Source organism: Mesocricetus auratus, unplaced genomic scaffold (genome assembly GCF_017639785.1).
Source record: "Mesocricetus auratus isolate SY011 unplaced genomic scaffold, BCM_Maur_2.0 Super-Scaffold_100691, whole genome shotgun sequence".
Lineage (NCBI taxonomy): Eukaryota > Metazoa > Chordata > Mammalia > Rodentia > Cricetidae > Mesocricetus > Mesocricetus auratus.
This window is the reverse complement of record NW_024429267.1, coordinates 13200547-13214041: the sequence shown is the minus strand read 5'-3', so window position 1 is coordinate 13214041 and position 13495 is coordinate 13200547. Positions and strand designations below refer to the sequence as shown.

General features: G+C 40.5%; 1 protein-coding gene across 5 annotated transcripts in view; it reads left to right on the top strand.

Annotated features, from left to right (window-relative positions):
• The window catches only part of Unc13c (unc-13 homolog C), a 449289-nt gene that overhangs the window by 348059 nt on the left and 87735 nt on the right, over window positions 1-13495 (top strand). For all 5 annotated transcript variants that reach the window (XM_005073734.3, XM_040739669.1, XM_040739671.1 and 2 more), the window contains exons 21-23: window positions 3429-3525; window positions 4654-4797; window positions 10638-10715. In XM_005073734.3, the coding sequence (XP_005073791.1) occupies window positions 3429-3525; window positions 4654-4797; window positions 10638-10715 (319 nt within the window). The remainder of the gene's footprint in view (window positions 1-3428; window positions 3526-4653; window positions 4798-10637; window positions 10716-13495) is intronic.

Here is a 13495-nt window from a genome sequence, read left to right as displayed (position 1 = left end):
TGCAAAAATAATAAAGTAGAACTTGTATAAGATTACTAAGAATTAATTTATGTGTTCTGACCCCAGCTGTCCTAAGTGTATTGGGTAATGTGTTTTTTTAATGCTTTAATTTAGCATACAAGGTAATAAGGCTACTATGGCTTTTATACAGGCTTTGTTCTTACTTCATTATGTATGCTAATTAGCTTGGTTTAACTTTTCCACAAAGTATGTATATTTCAAAGCAAATATATATATGTGTATATATATATATATATAGAGAGAGAGAGAGTTAATGAAAAGAAATGAAGCCATGCGTTTTGTTATAAAGAAAACCCCTTACTAATTTAAAAGGATTAAAAACACAACATTATAAAATTATGTACTACATTCTAAATTCTTACTATTACATATAGCATTTTATATGAGAACAGGAAGGGTTAAAGACACATGGAAGAAAAATTCTGAAGATAGAATTTATACAGAATTTGTGGAACTGAAAGCATTTGAGGAAAGGTGAGTGAAAAAAGAGTTGGACAATGAAGTAAATGCACACAAAGCAGTTGCTGGCATCTTGATTGAGAATCGGAAAGTAAAACAGAGGAGCTGTCTGCCAGACATCTCTAGCCGTCTAGACTTATTACATTAAAGCTAAAATCACATTCGTGCTTACTGAACGCCAGCCACAAGCGTGAGCAAGATTAAACAGAGTCAGAGCAACCAAGGCAACTGGCAATGAAGAATCGGTACCTGTGAGAAGGGAGAAAGAAGCTCACAGAAGACAGTCTGCACACAGGAGCTTCTCTCCATGTTCCACACTCGCGTCTGTGGGCCAAGTCCGAGGACTTGGAGATCAAACACATGGCCAGCGCTTACAACAATCTCCCCAGGGAGAAGCAAATGCTGATGTCTAGGGTCAAGAAGGCTCATTATCCATGTAGGACCAAAATCCCAGGGAAGGGAAGGACAGGAAAAGGAGCACAAGACTCCATGAGTGTCTTCCAGAGAGGTTGGAAACTTAACGTCTTCCTCCATAGCTCTCCACCTTATTCTTTGAGAGAGGCAGGGTCTCTTGGTTGATCCCAGAGCTCACCTCAAGGACTGGGTTAGGCAACTTGTCAAGTTACTCGAAGACCCCCTTCCACCTTCTGAGTACTGTGATTAAGAATATATTGCTGTGCTGCCCACACAGCATTTACATGGATTCTGGGAATCTGAATTAGTTCCCACACAGAATTTACATAAGTGTGAAGAGTAAAGAAGAAAACCATCAAAGTAGGCACCAAGAGTCTGGTAACGAAGTAGAGACCCCAGCAGAACCTATGTGCTAATAGAACAGTAATAAGAGATCCAGACTCCTGGGGGTGGGGTACATTGTAAATGGCCCTGGCTCTTGTTGGGACCTGAAGTACCCCATCCTTGAAATTAGAGAAAACATAAAAGAGCAAGTTAGGAGCCAACCTCATCCAAAGGAAGCTTTTCTCTTAGATTGCCCTCTCCGAGGGAAAGTTTAAATCCTCCCTGGAGTAAGGTCCACATGGGGCTGAAGGGATGGCCCACCAGTAGGAGCACTAGCTGCACTTGCAGAGGACCAACGTTAAGTTCCCAGATGGTTCACAACCATGTGTAACTCCAGTTTCAGGGAATCTGATACTCTCTTCTGACTTCCATGGACACCAGGTGTGTATGTTCAACACCAGGTGTTGAAAACAAGCACCCATACACAAAAAATATATAAAACTTTTAAAAAAGAGAAGCAATCCTTCATAGGCAGTAATATAACATTCAACAAAAAAGAAAAATTTTAGGACCTACCTCACCAGAGGACCCAAATACCTAGAGCCCAAGAGAAAACAAATGTTAATATAATCAATCATATACTTTGATTTATGATTTAAAATATTGTGGTTTTAAGAGAAATTTTTAATCTATAAGAATGAATTAGAAATTATATAACTAAGGTAAAACTTAAAATATAACAGATAAGAGTAATGATAAATCATACAGAGCACAAAAGACACAAAAATGTCATGAAGGTAGATTTAGAGGAAATGTCTGTATATAAAGAGTTGGTTAAAAAAAAGTAAATTATAACCCCCAAAATTACAAAAGATACAGAAAACAGTGTGTACAGTTAAGGTACAAAAACCTAAGTCCCGGAACATAAGAAGACAGAAAAATGTTTAAATTAGTTACAAAAATAATTACGGCATTAAAAATAGAAGAAAAAACACTGTTTTGTTTTGAGACAGGGCTTCTCTGTTTAGTCCTGGCTGTCCTGTAACTCTCTTTCTAGACCAGGTTGACCTCAAATTCAGAGATCTGACTGTCCCTGGCTCCTGAGTAGAGGGATTAAAGGCTTACAGCACCATGCCAAGCTAAAATCTATCTTAATACAAGAAAATAAGTCCCAGAAAACAAAGAAGTGAGCACAGATAAGGAGGCTGGAGTAATAGTCAACAGTTAAGAGCAGTTGAAATAAGAGCAAACATGAGAACAGCAGGAGCCAACTTGTCCAAGGCTGTCCACACTATTCCCATGGGGTACTAGAGTTTAATTCTCAGCACCCACAACAGATGGCTCAAAACTACTCATAATTTCAGCTTCAGAGGATCCAATGCCCAAATCTGGACTCCAAGCCCTTTGCTCACATATACAAAGACACGCATAACTAAAATATTCTTAAAATCTTTTAAAAATGGCTAAAGAAGTAAGATATGGATCAATAACATTTCTAACACTTCTCATTGAGATCAAGAACTAGACTTACCTAGTAGAGCATGTGATGTTACAGACAAACTTTAAAAGCTGGCATCTACACTATTGGTTATGAAGACTCATTTAAAAGATACAGTTCTAGAAGAGTGGGACATTACTAGATACAGAGGTACCAAGAGAACAAAGTAAGCTGCAGATGGACCCACACACATACCACCATCTGGTGAATGGACTTTTAAATAAATAGCACTAGATCAACTGGGCATCCTTGTGAAAGAGCCTTGAGACTTACCTCAGACTAGTCACAAAAAACAAAAAACAAACAAACAAAAAACAGTATATTAGAGCATAGAGTGTATTTGAGAAGTTGGCCGTAAAGCAGAATGCCTGCAGATTTAAGGGTCTACATAGCTCATTGGAAAGGAAGTATGGCGTGGTGAGATAGTACATCTGGAGACTCAGCACAAGAGGTCTATAGTCAATAGGAATCTGAATCTTGAATAGGAGGAAAATGCCTGGTGGGTGTTGGGAACTAAGCATGGGAGTGCGAGGAAGGAGAGATTGAAGGTGAGGAAGGTACATTTGATGAAGTATAACCCTCTCTAAAGGAACAAAACTGAAAGAGACCTCTGGCTCTCATACAGAGCAACATGGCTGTCTATCAATGCAAATGATGTCCTGGGAGGTAACATGTTTTTTGTTTTTGTTTTGTTTTGTTTTTGTTTTTGTAGATGGTTTGAGCCTTTTGTCATGCAGTGGCTAGATGAGAATGAAGATGTGTCCATGGAATTTCTTCATGGAGCACTGGGAAGAGACAAAAAAGATGGAGTGAGTCCAGACACGACCAGGATTTATTTACCTTTCTCACCTCTGAGCAAGTAGGAAATGTGGGGCCCACTGTTTTTTGTTCAGTTTCATTTTAATTCCTCAGTGACCTAAACAGATTTAACACAATTTCAAAAAGTTGAAGGAATTGATTGAATGAAAAGAAAACCAAGAGAAATCAATCATTCATTTTCCCCGAGATTCTTTTTTATTGTATAAGTCTGATCCTACAAGGTCCCCTGGCTCATAGCAAACCTCTGCTTTCATGGAAGCCACTAAAAATAAAGTAGGAGTAATGAGGAAAGACTCAACATTTACCTCTGACCTCTACATGCATGTACAAAGTGTGCACATACACAGAGAGCCATGCTTTAGCGAAAGAAAAGACATTCCTTTAATGGAACTTATGTCTAATTTATAGCTATCTTTTATGTGGTATTTTAGATCTTAGAGATGTATAGTTATAATAATTTCTCCTTCCTTAGAATGACTTTGCTACCAGCGATCTGTGAGGACCAGCACTGGTTGTTTTGTTTTAATTTACTCTTGAGAGTGGTATCATAAAACCCAAGCTGTTAGCCAAAGCTGGTCTTGAACTCCTGATCCTTCTGCCTTAGCCTCTTAAGTGCTGGGATTACAGGTGTTGTAACTATGCTTTGCCGAAGCTGACTGTTAAGGAAAAGATAAAGCAAGTCTCTGTACTATAGATCATCAAGTCAAAGAGGTCAGAGAACATGTCTGAGGATAGTAATAATAATAAAACAAATAATGATAATAGCCTCTCTGCCAAGTGTAAGAATCTTCCACCCACAACAACTTAAATCCTTTAGAACATTCTCTTTCAGAAATTAGGGATGATTTTCTTTGCACCTTTACTCCATTTTCCTAAGCCTCAGCTTGTATAAAATTGTCGTCTTCTCCCATCTACACCCTGTGGCTTGGTTCCAAAGGGGTAACAGGCTGTAAGACTTCAGTTCTCAGGTCTACAGGCTACTGATTATGGAAGGGGGAGGTTCATCCTCATTGACCTTCAACCCCAACTCAGGGACTGGGTGTGAGAGGATCTGTTGTTTAGAAAAGTGAAGCCATTTTCCCTCCCTTCCTTGCTTAATTTCTCTTCTCACCCCTCAGTTCCAGCAGACGTCAGATCATGCCCTCTTCTCTTGTTCTGTGGTTGATGTCTTTGCTCAGCTTAATCAGAGCTTTGAGATCATCAAGAAACTGGAATGCCCCAATCCTGAAGCCTTATCTCACTTAATGCGAAGGTTTGCAAAGGTAGGTTATACCAGGTATGTCTGCTCTGGGACAAGCAAGCCTCCCATGGGGGAGTCATCAAAGACTGTCACATCATTTGGGGCAGGATCTTGTCCCTCCCCCATGTTTCTAGGCTGAGAGAGTATCAATAGTGGAGAGGCTGCCTTAAACACCCTTCCCCTAGAATGAGATTGATGACTACCTTACATACCATCATAGAGCCTTCACCCAGTAGCTGATGGAAGCAGAAGCAGAGATTCACAGCTAAGCACTGAGCCTAGCTCAAAGCCCTTTCTTAAGTAATAGCTAAATATTAAATAATCACCTCTCAAAAAAGAACAAAGTGTGATCATTAGAAAGATAGTGTTTACAAAACTTGAAGGAGAAGAAAGATCATAGAGGATGGAAAAGCTGGGGCCCCAGCTCCTGCTTCACCCCAGCAGCTCTGACCTTCCTGCATTTCTCAAAGTGACCCAATGGGAGACAACAGTAGAGAGCCAGAGGCTTTAAAAGACTGCACGTAGGAGAACGCATGGTCTACGCAAGATGAAAAGTAATAGCAACCTCTAGATTTTGTTGGCACAATAAAAATTTCAATTAAATGAAGCATTTTTAATCCCTGGGAAACTGGACATCCTAGTGATGTCTGGTTCTTATAGCAGGTAGATAATGTAACAACAATGAAACCTATTTCCTGAAAATGTAGCAATTGGTGATTAGCATTGAAAAGAAATTAGTTTTTGAGAATTATTTGTAAACTGTATAACTCTTTAACTCTCACAGGGACTTACAGGGAAATAAAAAATAAAAGGCCGAAACTGTTAATTACATTACTGTAAAAGTAAAACTCATTCAAATCCATTACCAATATAAGCCTCTTAATCTACAATTTGCATCTTAAGTAAAAGAGGTAATAAAGAATGGGAGTTGCTGGCCAATATAATTCATATCTTGCAATAACAACAGACAAGTTTTGTGTTCTTTCATTTTAATATAAGGTATGACCTTTAGTCTTGAAGACCCTGCCATTCTTGGTTTCTTGCATCAAATAATACTGAAATTGCACAATGCTTTAAAATACCTACATCTGGTAAGAGATGGTAATGATATCCACAGACATTTCATAAGGTTTTTTTTTTAATTTTAAAAATGTGCTCTTACCCGAATTTCTTTATTTTTTTATTTCAAGCTTGCTTCACATGTCAATCCCGGCTCCCTCTCCATCCCCTTCTCCTACACTCCCTCACCAACCCACACAGGCCCCCACCCAATCCCAACTCCATTCCCCAGGGAGGGTGAGACCCACCGTGGGGAATCCCCAGAGTCTGCCATTTCGTCCAGGGCAGGGCCCAGGCCCTTCCCCAAGAGATCAGGCTGAGAGTATCCCTCACTGTGGGAGGGGCACCCAAAGTCCATCTGTTTGCCAGGGACAAACACTGATCCACCGCCCAAGGCCCCACAGATTGTCCATGCCTCCTTGCTGACACCCACATTCAGGGGGTCTGGGTCAGTCCCATGCTGGCCTCCAGCCATCAGTCGGGGGTCCAAGTGCTCCCCTTGTTAAGATCAACTGTTTCTGTGGGTTTCACCAGCCTGGTCTTGACATTTCAGAAGATTTAACAATCTTAAATGAGCTTCACAGAAGTGATTCCTTCTTGCTAAAGTGTGCACCCAGCTGTACAAGGTATCAAAAAAATCTGCATATTTCAGGATCGTGACAGAGACGTACAGAGTCGTAAAGGTTTATAAACTTGATACATCAGAACTGGATGTGGATGTGACTGTCCTACTATTCTGGACAAGTGCAGGTGGTTAAATTTTATAAAGAAATATGGGGATTGGAATCATGGCTCGGTGGCTGAGATCACTGGCTGCTATTGCAGAAGAACCATTCAAGTCCCAATAGCCATGTGGTGGCTCACTACCTCCTATAACCCTGTTCTGGTGAAACTTGATACTTTCTTTTGGCTTCTGTGGGCACTACACACACATACACACACACACACACACACACACATATATATATATATGTATATATATATGGAGGCAGACATCCATAAACATAAGATAAATAAATTTACAAAATTGTTTACAAACATATGAAATAATAATCTCTAATGTAACCTAAAAATAACCCATCCTCTTCGGTCCCTAGTGAACATTGAGGTATCTGATAGATGTTGAAATTAATGGAATATGAAAATGCATATTGTTCTTGTGTTCTGAAACCCAATCCTAATTTTAAAAATAATGGCAATACAGCAAGAATAATGGCATAGTAGTCATTTTATTCATGGTGCCTCACCTCCCTAAAACCCCATGAGGTACAAACTACTGTCCTCCCACATGTTCTGATGATGACACAGGATGAAAGCATCCAAGTAAAAATGGCATGGAGTGATACTTCCAACCACTGGCCATGCTTCCATCTCACCCCAGTGTGATCTGGCATCCATTGTAGAGTTGGGGAAGAGAATCTCATCTACTGCTTTTACTCTTAAGGCAAAGCCTAGGCATCTGTGGCAAAATAACTGGGAGATTTATCATTTGCAGAATGTACTAAAATAGAGGCCACAGAGAACTGGAGTCCCTCTTCTGCAGAGACTGAACTACCGTTAGAGTCTCCCTCTTCTCAGAGAGTTAGTCAACACTTGAAATGTGACTAAGGGACTTGGAAAAGACTGCCCAGCTGCTAATTACGTGCTGTGCATCATGAATCCCAGCACATATGTAGAAAGTTGAGCCAAGGGGCATGTGCCCCTGTCCCAGTGCTGGGAATGTGGAGAAAGGAGAATCCAGTGTTCAGTGTAACCTACCAATCTAGATGAGGAAAGTAACCGAGAGAAATTTGCAATGTCAACCTCTGACTTACACACACACACACACACACACACACACACACACACATACACACAAATACATAAAGCCTCTGCACCATAATTCACAACTTACAGACCCTAAGAGCAATGCAATAGATGAGCCTGCCAGGTATCCTCACCTGATATTAGCTCAGGAAGTCATAGCACTATGCTAAGCCAACCCCTTCAGTGGCAGCATGTCATATCAGAACTATCCCAGACCAGAGGACATTTTTGTCATCCTAGTTGATCCTTTAAATGTCACAGATTCTCACTTCACTGCCACAATCTGTCCTTCTATGGCATTAACCCCTCACCACCTGTTACTATTTATTCATATGAACTGTATTTGATTATGAACAGGATACAGACATTCACCAAGGGGCTGCCCCCATAAGTGCACTCTCCCACTCCCTTCCCTCCCTCCCTCCCCATCCTCTTGATTCTATAGCCCAGAAGGCTTCAAAGGTAAAACCACATCTAGATGCCACGAGTGAGCCTTGCTAAAGATTCCTTTCCCAAGCAGCTTCTCTCTGAAGAGTGACCTCTACCCTGCCACCAGCTCCTCAAGACCATGATTATGCAGTTTTGGCATGCAACTTACACAGCTGAAGGTGGTTTGTTGAAAATAGAGGCTGCCAGAGATGGTTCCAGATGTGCTGACTGCACAGATCTGAGATGGGATCTGAGAGTTTGTATCTCCCCATTTGCAGGCAATGATGATGACAGTTCCCAGAGCCACACTCAGAGAAGCAATGATTTAAGAGGCATGCCTTAAGCAGCCTCTAATTTGGAGTAAAGAAATAATGACGAGATTTGGTTTACCTTAGTGAATAAATTAAAATGAAATTAAAGTTGGCCCTCAAATGTGCATTGAAGATCTTCACTCAGATTTATTGGCGCAGTAGTACATAATCCAGTACTCTACAGCTCCATAGGTATATGGTTTCTAGCCACACCCAATGTGGCTCATGCTTTTCCTTACCCACAGCCCATCCTGTTTTAACTGTTACCATCAGTAGGCTAGTGAGTGTGAGAGTCAGGACCAGTCTTCTCCAGTCAGGGAGACAAGGGAGGTGTTTTACTCTAAAATAGATCACAGTAGCACACCATGTGGGATTCACTGAGACCAATTATAGATGGCCTTGTCTTTCTTCTCCAGACAAAAAAAATTAAAGGGGGCTATTCAACAAGTTGCCTAGCAGACTTCTGAGTTCCTAAGTGACACTGAACTGTGCAGGGTATTTTTTCCATCCACATCCCCCCACCAGCATGTTATGTCTGAGATACAGCAAGCCAGAACATGAGGACTATGGCTTGTGCATAAGAGTTTGGGTAACAGGGTATGATAATTGCCACAGTTTGCACTGTCAGTAAGAAACTGTGCATTGAGAATTGTGCTCATAAGCACAGCTGAGCGAACACTCCCTGGAAATCCCACAGTTGCCCAGCATGGCATCTAAAGGGAAATATGAACAGCTTCACTTGCAAGATACTTCTGTCTAATCAGCCGTCTGTTTCCCTGGATTTATTGATCTACTGCTTAATGAGATGATCTGGTTTTTGAGGCCAAATTTCTATTTAAACTGACTCTCATTTACTCAGTAGCAGGCACTTCTGTAAACCATCTATCTCCTGTTGACACATTATCCCTAATTCTAGCTGCTTATTGTGAACTTAAAAGTCAATAAAACAAGTTTATAGTCAAATTTGGTGGATTCAGTCTGTGGGCTAAATATTCCTCCCCTAGCTTAACTCTTGAGAATCTCTCTCCCAATGAATTGTGAATCACTGCGGGGATGGTATTTTTATATGTTTGTGTATCTGTGTGTCGGTGTGGAGGTATATGAATGTGAATTCAGATGCTTGCAGATGCCATAATGGGGGCAGGAGAAAGATCTCTAAGAACTGGGGTTACAGATATTGGGGAGTAGCCTGATGAGAGCACTCAGAATGGAACTTGCGTCCTGTAGACCAACATGCTCATACCTTCTGAGACATTAGCCCAAGGAAATATATCTTTAAAAGAAGATGATTTTGGTCTGCTATTATTCTACAAATAAATGACATATTTCAGTCATTACTGTGGCTTTATCTTTCTTAAGAAGATGACATCCACATTTGACATGTTACTTCCACCTGAATGTAAAAGTGGAAGAATCCCAAACTCTTCAGTGTGTCCTCACACAATTATAATACATTTAATTAACACAGTTGGTTCATTTTCCTCTCTTCTCCATAGCTAATAGAAGCAGAGGCCATCAGAGGCTCACACATAGTTTTAGAGAAAGGAAGAAAATACTAAATTTGGCTACAAAAGAGAAGTGAGTAGGCAGCATTTTTAGAAAATGATACGCTACTAAATGACAGTCAATAAATAATGCATTGCTGAATCACAGCAAACAGGCAAATGTGCAGAGAAGGAGGGAACAGAATGGCAAAAAGCTGTATTTTCGCACTTTCATAGTAGCATGTGATAATATACAGCGTAATTTCTTATTGCTGAAGAGAACCGCTGTTGAATGATGTTATAAGAATGTCTAGCCTCTCTTATAAATGACGCATTGAGGAGGAAGCTAGGAAAATGGCCACTGCAAATAACTTCAATGTGATAGACATGTAACTACAAAAAGGAGTTGGAAGCCAGAAACCCTAATTGAGAACTTCAACCTGGCAGTCTCCAGTGAGAAAGGTGGGAAGGTGTTCGATATCATGAGACATTAAGTCCCTAAACTGAAGGGATTGCCACATGACAGCCTGCATATCTTCTGAGTAAATATATGATAGAAAGGACTATGCTCTGATAGACTGGATCTATACTGGATATTTGAAATGTCATTCAGAAATCTGACGAACTCATATACACACAATGATTTGTGATTCCTCCTTGTACATAAGTAGGGGTTGAGCCCACCTATGGTTCTCTTTTGCCTGGATATCATTTCTGTAAGATGGCATACTTAACTCAGTTTACTGAATTGCGTGTAATATTTTCTTTCTCAGACCATCAATAAGGTTCTGGTTCAGTATGCTGCCATCGTGTCAAGTGACTTCAGTTCGTACTGTGATAAGGAGACTGTGGTAAGTAGAACCACCCCTGCTCAAGTGTCCCCAAGTCGAGACTTGTGTTTTCTAATATCAGCTAAGTAAGAGAGCTCATTAGTATCTGTTTCTGTAAGGGATGGTGAGAGCTGGGGGTCTCAGGGCACTGCCTGTAAACCTCTCCAGCCATCATGAGCAGGTTCCCAAGAAGATCAGTGCTTGCAGAATTACGATTTTGTATGTTGTTAGAAATGAGATGACAAACCATTGAAAATACAGACTCATAAAGCACTGGAGTCAGGAACAAGGGAGTTCAGAACTAGTGTTGATATCAACCACTTGCTTTTTTACCAAGCCTAAAATAAGCATAATTTAGTCTTTTGGTTTTCAAAGCAATTGAGAAGGGGTGTAAATATACAGGGTAATGATGCTTCCCCCTATGAATTATCCATATCGCCCTGGTATGCTATGGGAAATACTTATAAAATCCAAAGCAGTAGTGCAACTTACTCAGCAAAAAGCATAAAGAAAATCAAGATGAATGGTAGGTGTCTGGAATATAAACAGACTGAGTTGGTGATGTAAAGGGAACGTATTCTTACTTCTATCCTTAGTATTCTGAGAAATGTGTGGCCAACATTGTGAGAATTTTTTTAAAAAGTGTAACACTGAAACATATACTAGATTTTTAAGAACAAGCTTTCCCTCCCCCTTCCAAAAATAGAAATAAAAATGAAAACAAGTCCACACTGGTCTACAAGGCTGAAAGATAATCATGAGCTGGGCAGCTGCAACCCCGCTCACCCTCTGCTGACAGCTCATTGAGACAGTTCAGCCCTGGTGCTGCTTCTAGAAGATTCTAGTAGGCACCTCCTTCCTTCCCATTAATATGCTGCCCAGAAATTTGATTACAAGTCTCAGACAATCTCAAAGTTGATTTTCAGCCACCTTTGACTCCGGTCCTCTACCAGGCAGAATATTTGCCTGTTGGAAGTATATATTTCCATTTAAAGGTTAAAAGATGGTGCATGCCTCCAGTGTTATTATGCAAATCAGAAGGGTGTCTTGTAATTCAGGAAGTACTCCGTTTCTATTAAGATGGCAAGATAAGTGTTTGGAAAGCTGACTATGAAATGACTGATTTCTGTCAGCTCCTTGAAGGCCAGGCAACCTTCTACTTCACATGCTAACATTCTGGAATCTGAATCCTAGGGAAAGTCCTCAGATCATTATAGGTCAACATTTATTGTATTATTCTATGTTTTTATATAGGAGTTGTATTTTTCAAAATCAACTTTTTTCAATATTTGTGTGGGGGAGGAGATGGTTTATATGTGTGAATGCAGTCCCATGGAGATTACAAGTGGGCAGTGGGTCCCCTGGAGCTGAAGTCACAGGCAGTTGTGAGCCACTGAATGTGGGTGGTGGAACTGAACTCAGATCTTTTGTAAGAGCAAAATGTGCTCTTAACCACTGAACCATCTCTCCAGGCTTCCACCCCCCCCCACCACACTATGAAATTTTAAATAATTAAAAGCCTGTGTAAATGCCATAGCTCAGCACCTGTCCTTCATCCTAGTCAGCTGTTTCCACCACCTTTGGATTCTATTGTTGAATTTTAAAATCATTTTAATTTCAACAGTGTGTTTTGAATGAGGGCACAGCTTTGCCTCCAGTGATGATAAACACAAGTCTTTTTGTTTGTGCCTTTTCATGAATACAAATAAGATGAGCACGCCTTTAATCCCAACACACTAGGGAGGCAGAGGCAGGTGGTTGTCTGAGTTCAAGACCAACTTGGTCTACAGGGTGAATTCCAGGACAACCAGAGATATATAATGGGACCTTCAAAACCTTTGGAAGTTATCATGGTCATATGGTTTTCCGTTATCTGCAGGTGTAGTGAGAAACATGTAAAAATAGATATCCCAGGTGCAACAGTATGGCTCTGTAAGATGGCTCAGTGGGTAAAGTCACTTTCCATAAAAGCCTGATGACATGAGCTCTGCCATGAGAAGCAATGGTAGAAGGAAAAAGCTGGCTCCTGAGCGCTGTCTTCTGATTTCTACAAGAGCACCGCGGTGTGCGTGCGTGCGTGCGTGCGTGTGTGTGTGTGTGTGTGTGTGTGTGTACATGCTAATAAATAAAATCTCCAAAAAGACACGGCCATAACATCTGAAGTGTCAGGGGTAAGAATTAAAGTTCGCAATTAAACAAATTGTCCACTTGAGAATTTTTTTGTTTTTTTTTTGGTTTTTACGAGACAGGGTTTCTCTGTATTGTTTTGGAGGCTGTCGGTCCAGCCCAGCCTCGAACTCACAGAGATCTGCCTGCCTCTGCCTCCCGAGTGCTGGGATTAAAGGCGTGCACCACCACCACCCGGCAAGAATATTTTTATAGCATAACATACTATTTTATTATTGTTTTTGAGACAGGCTCCATGTAGCCCATGCTGACCTTGAACTTACCATATTCTACGCCTGAACTTCTACCCTCTGCCTGCACTCCCTGAGTACTAGGAGTACTGTTGTGCACTATCAGGCCCCATCTTACTGTGACAATTTAAACTACAAGTGGGTCAAACCACTTTATGCCTTTTGTCCCCATTCCATCCAATGCCGGAACACCCTTCTCTAAATCAAGATTTCTTTATTTTAGACATTTTATCTTTTTTAACTCAAACACTTTAGCCATATGGGAACATCCCTAGTTTGGATAAAACTTTAGTATTCATCATATTTGATGTTTACAACTGTTCTCATTTAAGATACATTAAAATGTATATGATAGATTTCAAAATGCAAACATATGGAGTTACA